The sequence below is a fragment of the Diachasmimorpha longicaudata genome, chromosome 4 (genome assembly GCF_034640455.1).
Source record: "Diachasmimorpha longicaudata isolate KC_UGA_2023 chromosome 4, iyDiaLong2, whole genome shotgun sequence".
Lineage (NCBI taxonomy): Eukaryota > Metazoa > Arthropoda > Insecta > Hymenoptera > Braconidae > Diachasmimorpha > Diachasmimorpha longicaudata.
This window is the reverse complement of record NC_087228.1, coordinates 5,954,502-5,978,010: the sequence shown is the minus strand read 5'-3', so window position 1 is coordinate 5,978,010 and position 23,509 is coordinate 5,954,502. Positions and strand designations below refer to the sequence as shown.

Below are 23,509 nucleotides of genomic sequence, written 5' to 3'. Positions count from 1 at the left end.
ATGATTCAAAATTTATATATCTGTCAATTAATCAATTTCCTGTTACCATAAAAATACTTAAACATTGTTGTTGTTCTCGACCAGACATTATCTCATTTTCTCAGTACTAATTCCTTCGACGAAAATCTTTTTAACGCGAAATTTTTCAATTATCCAGGGGTGTCATCAGTGGAGGTGCACTTTGAAAATAAAGACGGTGGTTTCTTCTTGAAGCACACACCACGCCAGTACTATCCGTCACGTCTAGACACGGCAATCGGTTCAATCCCAGCAAGTGGCATATCCAGTCCGCCATCATCAGCAGAGTCAATCTTGTCAGTGGACAAATTTACAGTATTTCAGACGAGCGAGCCAGCCTCAGTTCGTGCTACCTACGGTCCCTTCAGTACAAAGCAAACAGTTCCAGCGCGTTACATTGTTCCTGATCCCCTCGAGGCACTACCAGGACCCGAAGTCAAGAGAAATGTTACCTCATCAAATGCAGCACTGATGGACGCTCAGGAGCTTGGTACTCGTCACCTGGATATGTCAGCGCATCTAGTTGGCACAAGTGTAGCCCGTGATTCTCCAATTCTCCGAGTGCTGTTTCACGCTGGAAGCGAAGCAGGTGGTAGACGTCAAGTCCTACTGGCACGTCATCAGCGGATTTGCGTGTTGCTGCATGCAAATCTGCCGGGCAAGCCTCCGTTGTCGGCTGCATGTAGTCCAGACGGTGAGGACGGTGTCTGTTTGGCGCAAATAACGATTCCAGCTGATTGGTGGCCACCTCTGCCAGCACCAGACGCCTCAGGCCGGGTGAAAATCACTAAAACACCACCCAGACTCCTTCAAGTGGCGTATTCAGTTCTCGAACCGAGGACAATCGCCGTTGCTGACGAGGGCTCTGATACGTTGGGTGGTACCTCCAGGACTCAGGTGCCTATTGACACATCGTCTGGAGGCTGTCGTCCCCGGGTACAGATTCAGCCTGTTACACCTCTCGGTAAAGTTCCACTAGTTCCCAATCGCACAGATTACAAGGAACTGAAGGCTGACGAGGCACTAACACTGCTGGTACCACATGGGCCTCTTTACCCGAGATCAAGACTTCATGTGCCTGCCTTTCTCCATCCCCAGATTCCCCAAGAGTCGACGACATCTATCGGTGACCAAAAAGAGGTCACACTGGGGACACCTGTCATCGCCGTTGTTATTAGGTGAGTACGATTCACCATTCGACAATTTCTATCGTTTTCTTTAATAGATTCTCTTTTTAAAAACTTATGCATGAATAGGATTTTTTTTCGATAGGGCTAATGAAAAACTAATGAAAAATAGGAAAACAAATCAAATTTTCTTCTTCTTTTCGGACTTCTTCTTTTCGTATTTAAATTTAACATTCCTCACTGTTCATTTTTATCATCTCGCTCGATCCGATGAAAGTAGGTCACAATGTGAATATTTCAGTTAAATAATAAAAGTAATAATCGGTGAAATGGTAACTAAATTCGGACATTCTCCGAATTTCTGATCCTGTTATCGTTTGAAATATTCCACATGAAGAGTATTGATCGCTCGCTCCATAACAACTGCCGTACTTTCAGAATGTTCCAGTTTGTTCACCGATTTTAAGTGAACTCTGAGCTGATTCTGGGTTGAAATGACTAATTGAATCACATTATCATACAGCTTTGGGAATAAAGGCTATTTTGCTTTCTTCTGAGTTACATCGGTGAATATTTTATTATGACATTCGAGGTGAATGGGTTGATTTAAAGCTCCACAAACTCCGATAATAATATAATTCCATTTTTAATTGATGTATTCTACTCGGTAAAACTCATGACAAGGCCATTTCTATAAAAATAAAGTTATCTCGAAAGGAGATGTCATCTCAGAGTCTACGCCCACCAGGTTTTTCGCTCCTTAATTGTTTCCCGGGATTTAATTCCAGAGCCCGTGTCAAGTCGGGCGTAAGAATTTTAGAGGCGACATCAAGCAACCCAAACTGGATTCTTACATCAGACATTAATGCCAAGAATACAGCTGCTACATTCACAGTAAGAAGAAAGGAGAATGCACCCCAGCCATCAAATACGTAAGTCTTTTTTCCCTTTCTCCGTTTTCCCCTTTTCTTGTTTGGCCAAAGATTTCTACCGCATATACGTAGTGAAGAAGATTAAGTCTCCAAAAATTTCGAAGTGCTTGTCGTGAGGCCTTTCAATTGAATTCTTACTCCGTAGTACTGCAGAGGAGATTATGACTATGCTCCTCGAGGCGAGTGAGGAAGGTGCCGGAAGCAGCAGCTGGGACGGCGGTAGAATCATGTGGAGTGTGCGATACACATTAGAAGGGGATGAGGATGATGTTTCGATGCAGACTAGAGTGGGACAATCCTCTGAAACAGTGCAGTTTCAACGCCAACAGCAACAACAACAACATCATCATCATCACCATCATCATCATCATCACGTTGAAAAGAGAAAGCTGCAAGCACGCTTGGAAATTCAAAAGGATGATATTCAGGCAGTTCTACCTATTTCCAAGGTACACTATTTTTTAATGCCATTTTACTCATTTCCCAATGAATTATTCCGCACGAAAAAACAAATCTCAGGGATAAAATTAATTTCAATTTTCAATAATGGAGGTATGCCGCTAATTATGTGGAACTTATTCACCATTGTCCACCAGCCAATGCACCCCCCAACATCCTTTATCGTCATCGGAAATTTCAAGCCATGAAATTCCAATCATTCCGCTCTCCATTATCCCCCACAAATTATGAAATTCATCACCTGTTAAACTTACAAAAGTGCATCAACTCTCGTTAACTTCCACGCGGACATTTACCTAATATCGAATTCCGAATTCACATGAACGAGCGGCTGAAACAGTTCCCAATTACTCTCACTCCAAATCACCCGTTCATTACCCCGTCTCATTAATATTCACCGCCCTTTGGCATAATCAATTTTTTTACTCACCAACAACCACATGAAGATTCAGTTGTGTTTAATCCATTCCTAAATGCATCATCATCAACAAAATTAATGCAGTTGGAATGCGAGTGGATAGTTGAATAGCCTGCATCACCAGGAATTACATTATCACCATAATTGATCAAATTGCTACGAGCTTATTTAGAGTTACCCCACTCCAAATGCAGTTTTTCAAGAGTCCTGAGCAAAAACCTACTCTCTCTCTCTTTTCTGCAATATCTACAACACAACCCATACTTGGAACAGTAGTAGACTGCGTTTCACCGAGTTATGGGTATGACAATTAAAAATTGCATTTCAAATCACTGGGGATTCGATTCATGTATCATAATCGACACCTGGGTCTACGTGTTTTACCGTACACACATCAAAGGAAAAAAATATCCAAAATCAAAATGCTGAAGAATGAAAAAGAAAGGAATAAAAGTGCCGAAAGAATCGAAAAAAAACTGTCAATGCATTGCTTTTCAAACGTTTCAATAGCTGTGAAATGAAACTCCCAGTGGCTCTCCACTTTGTTTGAATAAACATGAGCCCCAACTCCCCAAATCGGATTATCATGTGGTACTGTTTGAATACTTCATGGCTATACGTTGCTCCCGAGAATAAGGACAATCACGAAAACAACTGGCGGGCAGTGGCAGAGAAACATTTTTTTTTGTAAGATGATCCTCTGCAGTACTTCCGCATGAGAGAATTGTTCATTAGTATCATTGAGCACTTCCAGGTGGCCCATCTCTCAGACGGCTTTTTCCTCCAGTTTTTCTTTGTTATTCTACGAGGAAAAGACCAGGTTTCTTTGTCATTCTATCCCTGGGAGTAAGCAGTGCATTCTCCAACAGACCTTCACTATTTTTAATGCACGAAAGACACCTCGATGTCTTTTTGCTGCTTCATTGTCATTAGGAGAATTGTTGTCGTTGATGTTTATTTCTGCTTTACTTTTCTCTTCAACTCTTACCCTACTTTTCAGAATTAGTTTTAGATGAATGAGCATTTGCGGTAATATTGCAATTGTTTGATAATCAATGTGCTCATTAATTCGCTCACACATCTCACTCGACTATATAATAACCTTTTGTATCTTTTCATGTATAGAATGAAACTCATTAAGGCATTCTACAGCTAATAGCAATCAGCTCTCGTTGCTGAGGTAACTGAAATAATAAAAAATTGATTAAAATTAGCTCAAACTTTTTTCATTACAAAAATCACAGTTATATTTATCCATGGAGTATTCCTGAAGAACAATTACTCCATCAAAGTGGTTGAGATCATGCCACGATATTAAAGAACGGAAAAATCTAATTGTGAAGAATTTGCAGGAACTTTGAAGCCCACACCTTCATCAACTTATTTCTCGTATCTCTCCGACATTTACCATCGAGTTACATAGTTTAAACCTTCACATTTACCACATTTGTCACTTCTCTGCATACGTAAAATTTTCTTCTTTACCCCTTTTGTTTTAGAACTGGGAAGTTATGAATACTGCTGTACTTACGGGTCGGCAAGTATCTCAAGCGATGAAAGTTTTCATTGTCAGTCAGGCTGGCACTGTCGCTGATGTCACACTCCAGTCATCCTGTCACTCTGAAGATGAGAGTGTCCTGAAAGTAAGCCACAATTTCTATCAATAATAACGATTTAATGGAAAACACTCTCATTGCCGTCTCTATTGAAAAAAATTAAATTTAGGTCTCGTCATCGTGCAGCAGTGTTTATGTAGATGGATCGGAAATAAGAGGATCGAGTAATGCCTCGGTAATCGTGAAATATGGGACATACACTGGTTTAGCGAGATTTACAGTATGGATGCCCGAGTTTCCATTGGAAGTCACTGTTTCCGATTCACGACTGAGCCAGATCAAGGGATGGAAAGTGCCCGATGGCTATCCAATTCAGAAGAATAAGAGGTGTGTGAAGACATTAATTTCTGAGACATGATAACTTTGGCCTTGAATTATATTTTGTTGAATGGTCATATGCAAAAAAAATAGAAAATTAAAAATGAAGATTTTAAATTGGATGTCACTACAGGTCCCTAAATCACACAGAATCCTCAGACATAAAACGCAGAAGTGTCACGGGAATGGACGAAGAGGAGGATGAAGATGTTGACGACGTTGATACTGAGAGATTTCGCGTTGAAGACCACTGGGATTCAGTCAATTGGATTGATCGCAGCCCCCTTCAGGCCACCTGTAGGCTCCGCTTCCAGCAGAGCCCTGTGGAGGTTCACGCTAGATTCCTAGCAGCGGGACACGATTCCGGGCGGGAATCCTATTTTGTTAATCGCCGTACATGGCTCAGAGTTACTGATCTCATTGTTGGATTACTCAGAGTGTCCGATCCACGTATCGCTACACTACTACAGGATAGGAATGTTCAGGGCAGGGGGGTAGGGCGCACTGAGGTACAAGTGCTGTCACCGATAACTGGGAGGGTCATCGGTGCCAAGGAAATTCGAGTAGGCAATGATCGAGTGTCTATATCCCGTTTATCCGTTAAAGTCGTCTCTGGATTACAACTGAGCATTAGCCCGGATTCGGCTATTGAAAATGGATACGTTGCGGAAACTTCTGTCACTAGGAGACTAACAGCACAGTATCAAGTAAGTTTAACGATTTATTTTATTTTTAAAATACAAGATTATTGAAAAATGTCACAGCGCTTTCCCAGATACCAAGATATTCATCACAAATTCGGAAAGAAAGTCGTCGAAATGTCGCCTTTTTATTTAGTTTCGTCTTAAACTAAAAGAAACTTCACCTCATGAAATATATACCCTTAACTTCTCGCAGGAAGGACTTTTAGACATTGACATAGAGTTTTCCGATGGCACGAAAACACCACTCCGTGAGATATCAGTCTCCGATTACCACCTTGTTGTCGAGAGTCTCGATCCCGAAGTTGTTGCATTTGCTCCAATGGTCGCGTCCCATCATCCCCGTGTCATAGCAGTTGGGGAAGGACGGGGCGACTTGCTGCGTGTCACTCTGCAGTTGTCGGATGCCTGCAGAATGTCACAGACAGGTAACCGAAGATCCAAAAGCGCATCAAGGACAAACGGAGCCTCTCCGAATCTAGCAACTGCCACCGCAAATGTTGAAGTGGATTTTGCATCGAGTGACCTTCCCCATCGACCGGAATTCGTTCAAAACGATGGTGGGGGTGCAATTCAAGGCTCATCCCATCATCATAGAGAGAGAAAAACAGGACGCGAGGTCGCGCCAGATTTGCATGACATTTTGATTGGTAAGTTGCATCGATTCCGTCAATAGCTTGAGAGATTTTTTTTTAGCCTCATAGCAAGACGATAAAGAGAAAAATTATAAACCACATTATCAGAAATTGGATTATCCTGAAATGAGGGTTTTCTAAAAGTGGAAGAATAAACTTTATTTCCTACCTTTTGAACGAAGCATGATTGAAGAATTTTATTAAAGAAAAAATAGTTCAAAAGGGAGAAAAAAAGGAAGAAAAAAGAGCCTTTCATTTGGTAATTTTTACCTACATTCAGATTTACTATGGAACTTGATAAAAAGGCCTCAAGTAATCATAACTGGACACTGGAATTTTATTGTTCTAGTTTTATTGTCAATAATTCAAAAGACATAACTAACAACAAGTTTGTTATTTACCTCTTGAATGGCTCTGCATAAAATTGAATTTCAAGGTGGAGTGGGTGGAGTTGGAATACACCAACACTCTGAAAAGCCAGTGACACCGCTGGAAATCGGAATGTACGTACTCTTAGCGGCATTCTGTTTCGCAATAGTTGTATTCGTGATATCCTGTGTGGTGTATGCGAATAAATTCAAGCCCCAGCCATCGGATTCGCCGATGCAGAGTCATCCAGTATTAGGTGCAGTGAGAGCGAGAGCAGTAGCAGCAAGCCAACAGTTATCATCGGGTCGTAGACCCCGAGAATCCACCACCAATGCACATGACTGGGTATGGCTGGGCAGAGCTACATTGGAACGTGCTGCCTGTGCACCTCAACAGGTATGTCAAATCATCCAACTTGTGACATGTTGCGAAATATCTTCAGTCCCTCTCCTCACGCTTGTCTTTGACGGTTGAATACATTTGACTGGTTACCCATCTTCACAGTACACAACTGTCTGAAACTCGTATTTACCACTGCAGGTACGCGTTACGAATAACCCACTGGCTGGTGAAAATGAGGATGAGACTGCTATTGAACTGGGCACTAGTTTTGATAATCCAAATCATATAGAATTGCCAACGTCCACTCGTCCTCCTTCCTCGGTTCCGATTGATACTACAACGTATTGCAAAAGAGATAAACCAAGAAGCTTCTCAGGGAATAAAGTTGGAAAAAACCAAGGAGAAAAAGCTGGTGAAGTTATCCCTGCGTCGCCACGAAATGGGTAAACATTAATTTATGGTTTTACATGCATAAATAGAATATTCAGATTATAAAAGCTTTGATAAATATCAAAGAAAATGGAGGGGAAAAATGCCACCCCTATTAAAAATCAAAGGACTTGCCGAAGATTGAACTATATTTCAAAGTACTCCTCTCCATCTCTTCCTTCATTCATATAGAATTACTTCACAAAAATTAACCACAGTGGACAATTTGTATTTACAGGAATGATAGTATGAAAGATACTCCCCCTCCTCTTCCACCACACGGAGTGCAATCGTCAGCCCCAGATAACCCCAACAACAACGAGGATTACAAGCCGCCAGTGCCACCGCACCGAAACACAGGAGTTAATGTACGTCTGTCAGAGACACCAAAGAAACATCCCCACAGAGTATCAGGTAGTCATCATCAAGGTAATCATCGTCACGTCAAGCACCACCATCACCATCACCACCATGGTAAGAATCACAGTAAAAGTAATAAAACGGATGAAGTGCCGAGTGAAGTTGACAACGACGAGGAATTCGTTGAATTGAGAAATAATGAAGAGAAGCCAAACAAAGAGGCAACAAAGTCAGCGAGAGAAGTCAAGAGAGCGACAATAGTGGGTAATCCAATGTTCTCATCATCGAGTTCGTCATCATCCCAGGAGCCCGAGGAACCAGTACCCCTTGAGGATCTTAACTTGGGAATGGATTATAATCAGATTATGCAGTATTTCGATAATCTGAAGGAATCAAATGCCTAGGTATTGGCCTCTCTCTACGATTTAGTGGATTCAGAAAGACCCATATGATCACGAATACGTGGAGAGGGTATCGAGTATAATGTTCTTCCTTGATCTTCCTTCCCAAATAATTAACGATGAATTTAATTGGGAATTAAACATCACGGGACTTTCTTCATTTATGAAGAAGGATATGGCATACATATCCCACATGTCGTCATATAGCAAACATATATGTACGATTAAACATATTCTAGTCAGCTTCCTAGCAGCACTTAAATTTATGCGTATGTTAACAGCTTTAACCCTTTACTGGTATGTTAATAATAAATTCCCTCCATTTTATACAAAATGACAAGGGGGTAAATGTTGTTTTCCGTTTCCCACAAAATCTCTGAAAACGCTCGGATCTTGAAAAATGGCGATGAATTATTAGAATATAAATGGCAAAGATGAAATTTTCTACGCTCAAATAATTGCATAATTCGTAATTGATAAAAAAACAATAAGAAAATTAAAATGATACCAGCGGAGGGTTAAAGAGACTCGGTGGCTTGTAATTAGTCTGCGATTCACAGTGCATTTGTCGATAGATCTCAAAGTTCTTCCGTTAAATCTCAGTGCATAACGACGATTAATTAGTCAATGTTGATTAGTTTAAAAAAAACGACTGATTAACTCTGTGTATTCCTCGAGTCATATCACCTCCTGAATTCTCTCATATCTATCATTAACCTCCCTCTCCTTCCTCTCATCAACGGCTGCATAAAAAAGAAACTGATGCACAAAAAGAAATATAATACACATTTATTTTTCAATTAGCGAAAAAAAATGTCTGACGGACACCGAGTTACGTTTCATAAAAAAATGATGAGAAAAACAAAATGAACATAAAAAGAATGAAGTATTTATTCAATTGACCAGCGCGTCGTAAACATTTGTAAATTTTACTTTGTAAGATTTTGTACATATATTATAGTTACGCGAATAGTACAAGAACTACGAACGAATACCCGGTGTATTTAGTAACTTGTAAATGTTTATTCACCGATAAAGTTTAATAAATTGTTCGTCAATTCGAATGATATTCATTGAAACTATTTATTATCATTTTAATGATAAATTTGATTGGTCAATCTCACTCAAGGGTATTTCTAATCACCTTAAAAAAAATCAAATCGGTGTAGACATTTATCGACAGAGCCACAAAAATATCCATAATGAAATATAAAACATTCGACGCGCAATGAAAATTATGAAAAATCATTTAAAAAGGATGACAAAATCATGAGAATGTGGAATATCATTGAAGGAAAAAAAGAATTTGCGCGTCAAATTGCCGCTTCCTCGCTCCCGGAACTCTGTATTAAATGTTCCAAACGATCTCGACTGAGAACATAAACAATATTTATTTGAAAAAAAAATCCTCGTATAAAAGAGCTTGGCTATGTTATAAATGTTCTAAAAATAATGAAAAAAAACCTACAGGAATAAGGAAAAATTGTATATCGCATTTAAAGGCTGCCGGTGGCAAGAAAAAAGGTAGCCACTATATCACACATTATTGATAAGTCAATGTGAGTCACGATTAATAGGATTATTATCGATTCCATCTCTACTTATTACTGGACAATTTATCGCAGAATAACTCATTATTTCCGCATCATATTAAACGAAATAAAATAATTACAGATGAAGTAAAAAAACAAAGTGTGTTGAATTGTACCATGACAAATCTGTAAAAAGTAGAGGTGGCATCGAATTATCAAATCCAATCAAATGCAGAGTGCGCGAGAGATTCCCTAGGCTTCGATGGTCTATATTTCTAAGTACTCATTATTGCGGAATAAGATTAAATGTGTAGTTTGCGCCGTGTAGACTATTCATAGAGGAATGAGGATTGTTGAAAAATGTACGTAATAGCGCATTTGAATATCTGGCATACAAGTATCATCATCAGTTTTTCTATGAATTCAGAGTAGAGAGGCAATCCACTCCTTCTGCCAACACATTCTAGTCCATAATTTAACGTTAGATTTAATGAATAAACAGAAAAACAATTATGAGATATGCGTTTAGTTGAGAATAAAAAAGATAATGGGACGATCGAAAGCAATTTCAATATTTGTTGATTTTTTTTCCATGCAAACAATAGCTTGAGCATCTGTGTAGGTAATTTCTTAGGGAAAATATCTACGCCATCCCCATTCTACATATAACTAATGCTTAGGGATATTCATAATTGTCCTACCTCGTTGTAGTATAAATCATTCTCATGCTCATTCGAAAATAAACGTTTCGTTACAAGTGTGGAGATGAATAGCAACCTTCCTCATGAAATGAACATATTCAATGCACTAATCGTTAATCCAATATAGAATGACAATTTATCATTGATTGGTAAATTTTATTGACCACAATTGCCTCCGTATTTTCTATCCCATTTCCTCTGAACATTCCTGGGAATGAGCGCGTCCCTATGGTATTTTCAGTAATCGATTTGATGATAATTATCGATGACACGTATTGGGAGAATGAAGTAGCTTGGCATCAAGATGTGTGAGGATATTCATCACGAGTGTTTCTCATTTACATCAGTGAAACTACATTTTTTCGTTTTTGTGACCAGAAGGTGTGGGAATAAAGTATTATTTGGTGAGCAAGTGGTAGAATTACAATTCAATGTTTTTTGTCCTTTTGTGAGAATTGAGACGCACATCTGAGAGGGGAAAAACTTACGTGGCTGTGTGGATAATTTGAATTTTAATATTTCGTTGATATTTAAATTATTTTTATAAAGAGTGATTTTTCCCACATTTTTATGCAGAAAATTTCATCGGCTAAATAATTCGGAAGCCTATCACTTCTCCACGCAATTATTGTATTAAAAAGGACATTGAGTCAATCCTATCCGTGTGTTTGAGTAGATTGAGTGCCGCTTAAATTAATGATTGACCAGAGGCATGGAAGAAAAATAATTCTCACGCCGGACTTAACAAACTTGAGGATAACCAGTAAACAGTAATCAATCATTCCCCAAAAGTATCGGAAACTCATGTTTTCATGAATAAAATTGTATAAATATCAATCAAGAAGCGCAAAGTACTGACTACATGTTGAATCGTCGCGGTGACAATTACAATTTTCTTTTTTTTTTTTTTGAAGGAAGAAACAATAATATAATGACGATGCGTTAACCGTCGCTGCTCCATTTATTATGCTCTGTAAACGCTGCTAAATAATAAGATAAACGACTGTCGCCTATTGAATGTACAATATGTAGTATTTACCTGTTGTTACCACCAAACCGTCAGCAAAGAATAAAAAACAAAATATTGTAATTGTATTTTGCTAGTACTTGTTTCATCATTTCCCTTCGCGAAGGAGTAAAGATTCAAAATATACGTAGGGGTCACGTTTATCTTTCATTGAGGACAAAATGTGCTGCAATGGTAAGTAAAAATACTGATTCACGTTAAATGATTGTAGCTTTATTCAGTATATTCACTCAATACTGGATAATAAAAATGGAAAAAATTACAGATACTTTCCTAAATATTTCAGGTCGTACTTCGATATCCAATTGTGACATCCCCCCATATTATTCTGTATAACATACTTCCACGTCCAAGGATTGCAATTCGTTTTCTCCAGTATTTCCTCTTTTTCTTGCTTCTCTAGCATACTCTGGTAGGATACAGCTTCGGCTTTGAACGGTAATCTTGCTGCCACATTTCTGAGGGTGGCTTCCACCTAAAAAAAGTATATCATGTGAACCGTCATGAAAAAAAACCATGAACCGAGAAGTTTTTACTTTTTGGAGGGAGCTTTTACTTACTTCAAAGTATTCCACGTGTCCTCCGACTTCCACTATTACTCTTCCAACTTTAATGGGCGTAACATAGTGATTAATATGTCCTTTTCCACCTCCCATTCGTTGTCCTTGACCCTAGGGTTTTAAATTATATTCAAGGAGTCAATTGATAATATGAATTTCATTTTATAGAGAATAAGAGCTAACATTTTTACAAGTGTGTATTCATCAATAAAATTAAAATTTTCCATTTACACAATTTTAAAATGAATGATAACGTTTTTGTTTCCACGAGAATTTCCTCAACTTGGAAGATTTTTTGAAAATCCATGAATAAATCAAGTCCTTCTGAAGTAAATATTCACAATATGGTTAATTTTAATGCATTCCGTTTTTCCTTCTTTTCACTAACCTTCTTGGTGACTGGTTGCCAGGGTGGATCGACTCTCCACATGGCGAATATTTTGCCGGAATCAAGGTCCATATGCCTCAGGAAGAACATACGAATCATTTCAAAATGTTCATATCGTAATCTACCACCGCTAGTTGCCTAAATGTATCCCGTAACAATTAAACACCATTAATTATTAATATCATTATACACACTTATGAGATATATTGTTTTGCTCACAAATACAGAATTATTACTTCAAGAAGTAATACTCACAACAATCCCGTATTGTTTATGAAGTAGCTGATTGTGAACGTTCTCTGGACCCCTCATGTACCTCAATCTTTTCTGCATTTTGAATGGCCTTATATTCGCAGGGTACTGAGGTACCTTCTCCATAGGTCGTAATCGCCCTCTCTCCGGCATCTCAACATCTAATAGTGGATAAATTAATAGAAATATTTGATTGATTTATTCAATCCTTTAAGAATTCGATAACATTAGTTACAATAAAAAAACGTAAACATTTTGAATATGTGATTGGAAATGAGTAGCGTGAAAATGAACTGTAATTGTATGATTTCAGAATTAAAAAAAATGTCTGCATACAAATGGATATTTACTTTTGAATTCCTTAGGAGGTGGTACATTCTTGAATCCTGAAGATTGTGTCATCACTGGCGTTAGTTTTTCAGCTGGAAAATACATCGCATTATTATTCAATTCATTATCATATGATAATTGCATAAACCAAACTAACCAAAATTCCTTCATTTATTTATTTCATAATTTTGGGAACTGCTTACCTGACAGTAGGGCACGCAGTGGGTTAAATTTACTCAGCATCATTTTTGACCAAAAATTAGGCGCTGTTTATCATGTACAAGATAATTATTAATTCATAATACAGATTTCAGAGTAACTGATGAGAATACATACAGTTTTTCTCGTGTTTTGGGTTGAGGTTAGGTCTCCGACAATTAGGAAGGGATCTATTTTACCGGCAATTAAAGAGCATTGCATAATTAATAAACAAGAAATGTCCTTGAATAACCCAAAAAAAAATATGTATATATAGACATATAGTTCAGAACAAGTTCCGAGAAACTTATTTTTGTAATAAACAAAGTGTGTACAAGGAAGTTTCATAAATTTCTCATATTTAAATCAAGACTCCACCACGACATATCATATGGAGAGTTAATTATAGCAATCACTGATTACAAATTCAGAGATGCGTCAATTTCCGGAGGCAAGTCATTCTACTAATCTATTATTGTCATTTTACGCTGTTGTCAATATGACCCAAAGGCGAATGAATCATTTTTTTTATCAAATATGATAAATAATTTGTTTATTGTATAGTTCAAAATACAAAATAAATAAATCTGCTTCTTATATGTCTTCCAGTCCCCAATCATTTAGTGACAAAATGAATACAAAAGGTGAAAATTGAAAGAAGTAAACATTATGTGACTGCGCATATTCTGACGAAATATCGATCGGTCGAAGTATTTCACGCTGGTCGTGCCGTATCCCAGCATTCTCAAATTCACGTTTCTGCAGTATGAAAATATTCTCCATAAGTTTAATTTTTACGGAGTCAAAAAAGAGGAATAAACAATTTGATATAATCGACCTTTGGACGTTCACTCGGTGTTCAATTCAGTAAAAGGTGAGAACTCATAATTAACTACCTCAAGTTATTTAGAAAAAAAAGGTTAAAACAAATAGTGAAAGCTCGAATTTCTCATCCTGATATCTGACAGGTACAGATTCAACTTAAAAAATTAGCATAAATTGATAATTGATATTAAATTTCATTATTATAGGTAGACAAATAACATAGAAAGACAGGAAAAATATTCATCATCATAACCAAGAGGAATAAATTCCAATTTTAAAGGTCTTAGTCTCAAGTCTAATTAGACATATTATGTAGTTTCGATCATCACATTTTCACGTTCATTTCGATGGACCAGCGTTCTTCATAAAACTGAGTAGTAATTAAGGACTAGTATTGGATTCCCTTAAACCATGGGTAATCCTTAGTTAAAATTAATGGTACTGGATGTTATTATCCCTCAGGTGAATGATGAGAGGGACTCTTGTTAAGGTTACATGATGTTTGGTTGTGGACTCAGCGCTGGCAGCTAACCATGGTTATCTTAAACGAAAAACTGGTCCTAATAGTTTATAAAAGTATCAATTTCACCTTTGAGCTCATTTTGGGTCTCATAGAGAAAAGGCACACGCGTACCTCAACATTTCCCCTTCTCACACGCCACGTACACACACTTATTTCTTTTCAATCTCTCATTTCTTTCATTTATTTTTTGACCTCACTACAGTCAACAGTGACAGTAAACTCTCAGGCGATACTACAGTATCATGATCATTCACACCAAGAAAATTCACAGCGTGGATTAGCTTCATGTAAAAGCGAACAAATTTACCAACACAGTTACTTGAGCAGAGAGGCTACCTGACAGTATATCCCCTTCGTACAATTTGCCTTGAAAGTCTGTGGGCAAGAGTAAGATGGGAGGGGTATCCACTTGGAAATACACTGGTGTATATAGTAATAAAATCACGTGGGCTACGCCAAACGCGAAGGATGTTGCGGGATTGCGGAGTTAGTCTGCTGTTGGTCTTACAACCGGTGACTCAATAACTTGGGAATAAAATCGAATATTGATAATAAAAAAAACCAGCGAAACCCAGTGTTTAATTGTCAAAGCCTAGCTTTTTTATCCACTTGTACTTTCAAAAACAAAATATTCTACAACCTCGGAGTGATGTGGCTTTTGTCTTCAAGTGGCTCACCTTGTCGATGATGTAATAAGGATACGTTTGTACACCTATGCTTGACAATTGTGGTTGAGATTTAATAGATAAAACGTTATGAAGTGCATTTGGCAAGTGGAAATCGTCATCAGATAAATAAAATAATTACCGATGCAGCTTGCAGCCAGTCACAGACCGCATCCACCCCCTCCTGTGCCTCCTCGACCAAGCAGACAAGTGGTTGCAGAAGCCCTAAAGTCCACTCCAAGGCCACCCTGTCCCACCCGGCAAGCACCACCTCCACCCAATACAAAACCTTGGAGACCGGGTGACAAACTATGCACTCCTGCATCAGCTGGTCGTACAGTTATTTACCAATCGTCCAAAATAACAGGCGATCAGGTAACAAAGTGCAGTCAGCGCTCAAGTGATCTGGAGAAAAGGCAGGAATGTCGTAGCAGCAGTGAAAGGAATGAAAATTATCGGAGGAATGAAAGGCAACGCCAACAACAACAACAACAACCAACTGAACTGATTGTAAATAGCAATGATAATGTTACCGAGTTTTTGAACAAGACAGAATTCCAGAGGAATAGTTTAGACATTGTTGTTACAAGCCAGAAGGATGTGACAAATGCCTCAGAACTAGTCAGAGCCCAAGGTACTGAAATTATTCACACGGAGGGCAATGACAGGCAGGTGTGTGAAGTTGTTGATAGAATTGGCCAGATAGACAATGTTAAGGAAGTATTGGATGAAGGGGACGCATTTGCTAAGACAAAAATACAAGTTATGAATGATGCTGATGATTGTGCCAATGTAATTATCAGTCATGATGAATTAGAACACTCATTATTACCGATTGGAAGCATCACCTCTCAAGATTGTGCTACCGTTGTGGTGATCGAGAAACATGAGGACAATAAAATCACTATTAGTGAAGATAATAAAGACAATATACAGCATCAGGATTGGCTAGAGGCTGGTGTCCGTTATTCCTCTACGAAAATAACACTGCTGGCTGATGATACGATCAATGATCGTATAGATGAATGTATTATTGAGGGGGACAAACACATAGATGACAGTGAAACCCAGGAGAGGATGAAATTTCACCTCGATTTTTCTAGGTACAGTGGAGGGAAGGGGAATTGTTTGGATGGTGATCGCGTGCCTTGTGTCCATTTCACGAACAAAAGAATATTAGACCAAGTTTAATACTCCCCGTGCTAGTTTCCAGTTTTCTATTACTACTGCATATACCGCTTTCTAAGTGAATCGTTAATCCGGATATTGAATATTATTATCATATTAGGCCTTTGGTTCATGTGTTCCACATTTTTAATTGGAGACTGAATGGCTGAATGCAATGAGAAAACGATATCACTAAAATAAATTTTTTAAACTGAAGTAAATGAATGCGAAAAATAAAATGAAAGATCAGATGGTAAAATTATTCTCAGATATATACACGTTTCGCCTAAATTTAAATTACAGTATCAATCTAATTATTTATTTATTTATTTATTCATTCATTCATTGTTCCCTCATCTGCAGCATACGTGAGAGAATAGCCATGTCTTCACTGCAGGGTTTACCCCCATTACCAAGGAGTCTCAGTGGTTTCAATTTGAGTGAGCTGAGGAGAGACAATGAGCCACCACTGCCGCCAACGAGATCATCGAGTAAAACCTCGAAAGGTAGCAAAACACCACAGCAATCAGGTTCCAGACCATCGCCACCCAATAGACAACTCACAACTCTTGACACTCAACTTGCTATACTCAGAAAGGAAATGGTGAGTTACGTGATGATAAGCTGAGGATGACATTTACATGATTACCATGAGAGTGAAAATAAATTGTCTCTGTTGAATTCGCTTATTTTCTTTATTGGCATATATTGATTCCGATTCATTATAACAAAATTGGTTAGTAAAATATATTAGTTTACCAACAATACAACGGCAAAAGAAAATTTGTCTGGGGTAACATTTTTTTTGGCCAGGAAATACCATTTGTTTGAATGGAACTATTTTTATCCACAAGAAATACCACAGCATCTACTAATTTTAATTACTCCCTAATTATTGTTCTCGTTTAAAAATGCTCGATAAAAGTCAATTCGTCTCCGCCTACACAGGAGAGTTACATTTTTTTATGCATACCTTCTAATTGCAAAAAAAATTGCCACTGTTATTAATAATAATTGCCAATAGAATCGCAACGAAGTAAAATAAAGTAGTTAAAATTATAGAATGATTAATCTCAACTGGTGATTTCACGAGTTCAAGGATTCATGAAAATGGGTCTGTGGGAAATTGTAGTGAGATGGTGCTTACAACTCGATTATATACATTTGTATTTTGTTGTTGTCTGACGCGAATGAAAGGAGACAGCATAGGATATCACGTAAGACACTATACTACCACTGTTCCACACTCTCATTCTGTGCATTTCCTGGAGAATGTGACCCCTTCTACTTACTCCCTCTCTTCCTCCTCTCTAGTACCTTTTTTTTACTTATTTTTTAAATTTTCATACTTCTTCACAGCCCGATCTTCTAGCATATTCTCTACTCAATCTTTCTTCGGTCTCATTTTTTTTTCTGTGCTTTGCCCTTTCTCGCTGTTCTCACGACATACCCAAGTACCTATTTATAATGACCCCACATTGATCCCAGATTATGAGAAAAAATGGGACACTTCGGTAATACACGATGAAAAGTATTCTTCAAATTTAGTTTACAAAATTATACTGGTTTCTCGTGGGCGACGCATTGAAATACGACAAAATTTATTTTTGCCTTCAGCTTTTTTCAGCAATTACTTATTTTTTAATACCATCTAAACACCCATAACATTGCATCAGAATTCACCCATATTTGTGAGTGATACGGTATAAATAATAATGCACTTGTTTCTTTTATATGCAGTTTGGATTACGTCAGCTAGATTTATCCCTTTTATCGCAATTGTGGTCCCTGAACGAATCAATCCAGGAATTTCGTCAACTTCTGCAAGAGCAGGAAGATCGTGCACCTTCGTCGTCACCGAGCAGTGAGGACGGAGAAGACGGTGGATATCATAGACACCCTCCTCCACCTCCGAGAAGAGCGGCGCCTCTTCTTCATCACCACAGACCACCTAGGCCACCGAGGCCACTCAGACCACCGCCCAGTGATGAATCACCCTCTAGCGAAGAATATGGAGATGTTTGACGTACTTGAATGCCATTCCAAGGACGTGAGGCAGTTTTTTTTCACATTTGTTAATATCGAATGTTTATATATTGAAATTATGTATTTCCTTCCTCTCGAATCCGTGTCACCGCTGCCTGAATGCCTTTTTTATTACCCTTCTGTCTGATATGCAAATATCTCTTGACTTTGTTCTATTTATACCGATAAATATATTTATAATTATTGCCAACCGTGAGAATCATTGATACGTTGTCTTTTTGGGCAACATTTTTCTTATTGTAAATTTAAGGTCAATCCAATGCCTTGAATTTAAAAAGTCAAGAATATCTTAATATGGAGCGTATATCAAGTTTCACGACAAGTATGTCAATAGAGATCAATAATTAGCCGGCTTATAATCAATAATGACCTTGTCTTAGATAAAATGATAATTAAAGTGGTTCTATCAAAAGAAATGCTATGTCAGGCGCAAGGGTAAATATTGTTAAGTAATCAAACCGTGTTGGGCAATTTGCAAACACTGATCTCATTCCGTCGCTAGGAAATATCCAAAATTATTAATAAATTTTGAAAATTCCTTACACGTTTGTTCTAAGAAAATACACAAGGGAACGGAGTTCGGATCAACAAAATACGGAAAAAGTATTCCTCCCTGTACTAATATATTATTTATAGTCTTCTGGATTTTATTGTTTATATGATGTGAAACCTGTTATAAATGCATTGGATACGTGTGATTTTTTTATGATATGGTGTATGATAGATTGATTAAATTGTAAAATCTATGGCGATAGTTCTCGTCTGTATATTTTATATTTAAAGAGAGTCATTATCGATATGAATGATAATGAAATTTCAATAAAGAGAATTTTTTTAACTACAAACAATATAAATTTCAATAAAATATTATTCCACTTCAATTCTTAAAAATTAATTTTCCGTACTGAGGAATCTGTTTTATCCTGTGATCTTATAAATCAGCTGACTGGTGACACCCTTGCATTGTGTTTTTCGATTGGATTGACAACAACACGTTAAAAAGCAAATAGCTTCAGCGGAACACGTGGTAGGTATCGCTTGTATTATGATTATTATAGAGATTTGGTGAAGTATCTCTAGATCTTTATATGAAATTGCCAATGATTATTCGGTAAGCACATGATTAATCAGGTGTTTGTTCAATCAGAATATGTGAGTAATTAAAATATATATTTCAAGTTTCCAAGATTTATTCATTATGTTGCTTTAATTTTTTTCTTATTGACCATATTTATAAATTGGTTTTAGAAACATTTTGAATTTCAACTATTTATCACATTATATCGTAGCTTAACCTCGTAATTTTATCCGTCTTTTTCATCTATTATGATTATTAGCCATCAACTGATCATTGAGTTGTGTCCTCAGAGTGATAACAGGTCGTAATTACCGGTCAGATTTATACCTCAGGACATTACGTACAAATTTCAAAGATGTTCTTCACATTTTTCTTTTTCAGCTCTTTTGAAGTAACGATGGCACAGGATGAACTATTACCACTAAATTTATTTAGTCAAACATTTGGATTCATTGGAGGTGGGAATATGGCACGTGCGATAGGTGCGACACTCATTGAAAGAGGTAATCTTGTATTATAGAAGTTAATGAATAATTAATCTTAAAAGATGGAGATTTTTCCGGTAAAAATTATGGAAAGGAAATTGTGAGCAGGTAAAAGGTGAAAACTTGAATGTCTTTGAAAAGGATTTATTAAACACTGGTACATATTTTTTTTAGGAATTTTCAAACCCGATAATGTCTGGGTTTCTTCTCGTACAGAGAAAACACTTGAGTATTGGAAAAAATTGGGTGTACATACTACTCTGAGTAATTCTGAAGTAGTTTTAAATTGTAAAACTGTTATATTGGCTGTGAAACCGCAGTTTTTGGACACTGCTATGGCATCTCTACATGTTCTAAAAGGCAGGACAAATTTGCCTAACAAAGTGTTTATTTCTGTAATCGTGGGACTAACTATCGGTTCATTGACTCAGGTACGCATAAATATATCGAAAATGCTTTTATTCTCATTTGATTCGATAGCAGTGTAATCTTGGAGATTCTAATCAAGAAATATATAGACCAACTACATATATGCAAAGATTTTCCAATATTGTTTATCAATTCAGCTGAGTTTATCAACAAATATTGTATCATTTAATTCACAAAATACCATCAGAATAAATTTATGGTATGATGTACGATGTAGAAATTGAAGGAGTTCGTTTACAATACGTTTCGAGTTATTCGAACGCTACCAAACACTCCCCTGGCTGTTGGCGAAGGCACAACAGGTGAGTGTTGTATTTCTGCAATTGCTTAGAGTTTCTTTAATGAAAATTAAACCCGACAATTTTAGTTTACTGTTGTTCATCGGGGCAGGATGATTCTTATGAATGCCAACTTATAGAAGCTATGTTTTCAAAAATTGGAATAGTAGAAAAAATCGATGAAAACATGATGAATGCTGTGAGTGCCCTATCCGGATCCGGACCAGCTTATGTAAGCATTGCACTCTATCTTATTGAATTTCCTACACTTTTGTGTGCTAAACATGGAATCATATGGCTTTCCTTTACGGAATTCATTGTAGAATATAACTTGTAATTTATAATCAAGTGGGCTGACTCGATCATTTGATTTGTCTAACAGGCGTACCTCATGGTCGAGGCATTGGCCGACGGAGCGGTAAAAAATGGAGTTCCTCGTGTTCTCGCCACTAAACTGGCAGCGCAGATGCTCGTTGGTGCTGGAAAAATGGTTCTGGAAACGGGAAAACACCCAGGACAACTCAAGGACGAGGTTTGCTCCCCTGGAGGAACGACTATTACTGGAATTCATGCACTGGAGACTGGTGGAGTCAGAGTTTCCCTCATGAATGCTGTTGACGCAGCAGCTCAACGAGCCAAAGAAATATTATCATAAATACCTTTCTACGTTCCAATTCTTCTTCTTTTTAGTTCAATCATTCATTATGCACTTATCTTCTCACGGAAAAATTATTTTCTTTTGTTGAAAGATTAATTTAATTCTCTTCATTTAAGTTACATGTTATAATCATACACTGCTGGTGAAGAAATGGACCGTACTTTACTGTCAAATACATTTTCTATTTGTTCTTAAAAGTTCAGGAATAATAATGTCTCTTAGATTCTCATATTTATAACTTGACCTATTTATTAATTTACTTCAATTTAGAACCGTCATATATTACAAAAGTCACAAAGAATAATAATAATAATAGTCTTTGTAAAATTCAGTAACTCATTGGGCCTCATAGCTGACAACATAGCTTGACAATTGAAATTACATTCAAATGATTGTTACAAACTCAGGCTTATTTCTTTGCATACTCTACGCATCTGGAGGGGTCTGTTGCATAATATTCTTGACATTTCGTCATTAATCTCTTCAATGCTTGGATATATTTTCGTTGAGTTTCGTCATTCATCACGTGCGCTACATTTTTCGAAAAAATTTTCTCTCTCCCTGTACGTGCGTGAATACCTACCATTGTAACTCCAATGGGCCAGGGAGAGTTACCTATTGCCATTTGCAGATATGCATCACTTGCCTGAAATAAATTGATTCCAATTAATTTTTGTCTCCAATGAAGGATATGTATATGAATCTGTAATAGAAAGTGTTGATAATTGTCGAAGAAAAAACTTATGTATTGGAAAAATACCAAAATGTAATTCCGTTCAAGCAAATGTTTAACAATTTCAGTTAAACTGTCCGTGATATCTTCTGGGAGAGATTTGTTTTTTAGTTTTCCAAGGAGTGGTTTGAGATACTCTCTAGTTTGTGCATATGTAGCACTGGCCATTTTTCCTCTGGTACTCATCTTCTCAGCAGTACCTCGGCTGTTCAAATGATTTCCCCAAACCAGAACCAAAAACTGGAGAAATTGAGTGATTACACGCATATCGAAATCCCTGTCTCCTCTGTTCAATCTGGCTGACATTTTCTGGATATCTTCGTACGTTATTTCTTCGTCAGGGACATTGACATCTCCTTTTCTATCACAATTATTCGGTTTCGAGGAGGAAAGGAGCTCGTTTAAATAGGCTTGGTCTACCTGTTCCATAGCTTCCTGGAAGTCATTTCTAAATCCCTGGCAAATGAATATAAATTATTTTCTGTGGTAATGTAAAAGTTCTAATTTAAAAGAAACCTGATAGAAATAATTGAATAAGTGATACGAATATCAGGTGGAACTGCTGAAATTATTGTCAAGTAATCAGATAACGCAATGACGAATGCCAAATACTAGGGCAATTTACTTTGTTAACTTCTGGCTCCAAAATTTCGCATTTACGTAGTCGTTGGAAAGCCTCAAGTTCCGATTCACCAAACAATAAAGTAGGTTCACTACGTTCTCGTAATCTTCTCACAACTTCCGGCCTGGATAATTGTTGATGTTCCATGGTATTCTCAACAGATTGCTCTGAATTTCTATTCACCACCATATTATCTGTATTATGTTTTGTGCATCCACTGTTCTGTGCTGTTGTTGTCCTTTTGGAGACGAGATCGCTTCTTCGGAAGTATTTTCTACCTCCAGCCTGTGCTTTCAACAATTTAAGTAAAAAACATTGAGAGAATGTTTATTAGAAGATTGCAGGTAAAAATTGAAAAACAACAAATTTTCTTGACAAAGTTTAGTATGAGGAAAAGAAATCATAATTCACTGTGATCTTCCAGTACTCAGTCCTAAACACACCGGATTTTATCGCTTATCATCTCCTCTTCTATGCTGGCTCTATAATTTTTATTAAAAATACTCTCCATGTAAGTATATATTACTTACGAGAACGTTATTCTCCTCCAGTTCTTTTCTTTTTTTCATGATCTCTTCCTTTAAGAGATCCATGTTTAACTAATTCAATTTTCACAAAAAAATACACACGAAAACGACTGTTTGTTGATATTGTTATTTATTTATCCATTGTTAGTTGGGAGATAACGACTGACACAGAAACTATGGCGACTAAGTCTCCACTAGTTCCCAGTCCGCCGCACAGCAGCACGTGCTGTTGACGTTGGGCGCCACCAAACGTTGCGTCAGACAAGGAGGATAGTTTCCTTCCAGCGCGCCAAATTATTTCTTTCCCAAGTTTTGTATCGACAGAATATCCACCATCATAGTTCATGCGCCACCGCTACG

General features: G+C 37.3%; 5 protein-coding genes across 11 annotated transcripts in view; 3 read left to right on the top strand and 2 right to left on the bottom strand.

The window, feature by feature from the left end:
- Positions 1–11,453, top strand: part of Dtn (detonator) — a 30,601-nt gene extending 19,148 nt beyond the window's left edge. For all 3 annotated transcript variants that reach the window (XM_064118658.1, XM_064118657.1, XM_064118656.1), the window contains 10 exons: positions 158–1,196; positions 1,934–2,077; positions 2,223–2,526; positions 4,454–4,597; positions 4,680–4,897; positions 5,022–5,595; positions 5,786–6,239; positions 6,661–6,989; positions 7,134–7,378; positions 7,603–11,453. In XM_064118658.1, the coding sequence (XP_063974728.1) occupies positions 158–1,196; positions 1,934–2,077; positions 2,223–2,526; positions 4,454–4,597; positions 4,680–4,897; positions 5,022–5,595; positions 5,786–6,239; positions 6,661–6,989; positions 7,134–7,378; positions 7,603–8,128 (3,977 nt within the window). In that variant the 3' untranslated portion in view covers positions 8,129–11,453. The remainder of the gene's footprint in view (positions 1–157; positions 1,197–1,933; positions 2,078–2,222; positions 2,527–4,453; positions 4,598–4,679; positions 4,898–5,021; positions 5,596–5,785; positions 6,240–6,660; positions 6,990–7,133; positions 7,379–7,602) is intronic.
- A 123-nt stretch (positions 11,454–11,576) lies between these two features.
- Positions 11,577–14,689, bottom strand: LOC135161267 (large ribosomal subunit protein uL16m). 4 transcript variants are annotated; one of them, XM_064118697.1, is made up of 8 exons: positions 14,573–14,689; positions 13,252–13,304; positions 13,119–13,181; positions 12,936–13,007; positions 12,589–12,746; positions 12,334–12,471; positions 11,946–12,056; positions 11,577–11,860 (listed from the first exon to the last, which is right to left on the bottom strand). In XM_064118697.1, exons 1-8 carry the CDS (start codon positions 14,578–14,580, stop codon positions 11,645–11,647), a joined length of 819 nt encoding a protein of 272 aa, XP_063974767.1. In that variant the 5' UTR covers positions 14,581–14,689; the 3' UTR covers positions 11,577–11,644. The 4 variants fall into 4 exon arrangements, with proteins under 4 accessions (XP_063974767.1, XP_063974768.1, XP_063974770.1 ...); XM_064118698.1 differs by having other exon boundaries at positions 14,528–14,668; XM_064118700.1 differs by lacking the exon at positions 13,252–13,304 and having other exon boundaries at positions 14,573–14,687.
- A 265-nt stretch (positions 14,690–14,954) lies between these two features.
- LOC135161257 (uncharacterized) lies at positions 14,955–19,193 on the top strand. Its single transcript, XM_064118679.1, has 3 exons — positions 14,955–16,229; positions 16,657–16,897; positions 18,034–19,193. Exons 1-3 carry the CDS (start codon positions 15,271–15,273, stop codon positions 18,316–18,318), a joined length of 1,485 nt encoding a protein of 494 aa, XP_063974749.1. The 5' UTR covers positions 14,955–15,270; the 3' UTR covers positions 18,319–19,193.
- An 85-nt stretch (positions 19,194–19,278) lies between these two features.
- LOC135161266 (uncharacterized) lies at positions 19,279–21,505 on the top strand. Of its 2 annotated transcripts, none has more exons than XM_064118694.1 (6): positions 19,279–19,366; positions 19,799–19,920; positions 20,077–20,333; positions 20,549–20,633; positions 20,699–20,841; positions 20,992–21,505. In XM_064118694.1, exons 2-6 carry the CDS (start codon positions 19,815–19,817, stop codon positions 21,262–21,264), a joined length of 864 nt encoding a protein of 287 aa, XP_063974764.1. In that variant the 5' UTR covers positions 19,279–19,366; positions 19,799–19,814; the 3' UTR covers positions 21,265–21,505. The 2 variants fall into 2 exon arrangements, with proteins under 2 accessions (XP_063974764.1, XP_063974765.1); XM_064118695.1 differs by lacking the exon at positions 19,279–19,366 and adding an exon at positions 19,378–19,491.
- LOC135161263 (pre-mRNA-splicing factor 18) lies at positions 21,499–23,350 on the bottom strand. Its single transcript, XM_064118692.1, has 4 exons — positions 23,153–23,350; positions 22,626–22,907; positions 22,028–22,456; positions 21,499–21,913 (listed from the first exon to the last, which is right to left on the bottom strand). Exons 1-4 carry the CDS (start codon positions 23,213–23,215, stop codon positions 21,677–21,679), a joined length of 1,011 nt encoding a protein of 336 aa, XP_063974762.1. The 5' UTR covers positions 23,216–23,350; the 3' UTR covers positions 21,499–21,676.
- Positions 23,351–23,509: the final 159 nt, after the last annotated feature.

Bases quoted from the DNA above. Each gene is read 5' to 3' on its own strand.
- LOC135161267 (XM_064118697.1), bottom strand. The intron at 12,747-12,935 runs GTAAATATCCAT...ATCCACTATTAG, and splicing joins ACCTCCTAAGGAATTCAAAA to ATGTTGAGATGCCGGAGAGA. The intron at 12,472-12,588 runs GTGAGTATTACT...GGATACATTTAG, and splicing joins ATAAACAATACGGGATTGTT to GCAACTAGCGGTGGTAGATT.
- LOC135161257 (XM_064118679.1), top strand. From the start codon at position 15,271: ATGCAGCTTGCAGCCAGTCACAGACCGCATCCACCCCCTCCTGTGCCT. The intron at 16,230-16,656 runs GTACAGTGGAGG...CCTCATCTGCAG, and splicing joins TTTCACCTCGATTTTTCTAG to CATACGTGAGAGAATAGCCA. The intron at 16,898-18,033 runs GTGAGTTACGTG...TTTTATATGCAG, and splicing joins CTATACTCAGAAAGGAAATG to TTTGGATTACGTCAGCTAGA.
- LOC135161266 (XM_064118694.1), top strand. From the start codon at position 19,815: ATGGCACAGGATGAACTATTACCACTAAATTTATTTAGTCAAACATTT. The intron at 19,921-20,076 runs GTAATCTTGTAT...TATTTTTTTTAG, and splicing joins TGCGACACTCATTGAAAGAG to GAATTTTCAAACCCGATAAT. The intron at 20,842-20,991 runs GTAAGCATTGCA...TTTGTCTAACAG, and splicing joins CCGGATCCGGACCAGCTTAT to GCGTACCTCATGGTCGAGGC.
- LOC135161263 (XM_064118692.1), bottom strand. From the start codon at position 23,215: ATGGATCTCTTAAAGGAAGAGATCATGAAAAAAAGAAAAGAACTGGAG. The intron at 22,457-22,625 runs GTAAATTGCCCT...TTCATTTGCCAG, and splicing joins TGGAGCCAGAAGTTAACAAA to GGATTTAGAAATGACTTCCA. The intron at 21,914-22,027 runs GTATTTTTCCAA...AATTTATTTCAG, and splicing joins TTGAACGGAATTACATTTTG to GCAAGTGATGCATATCTGCA.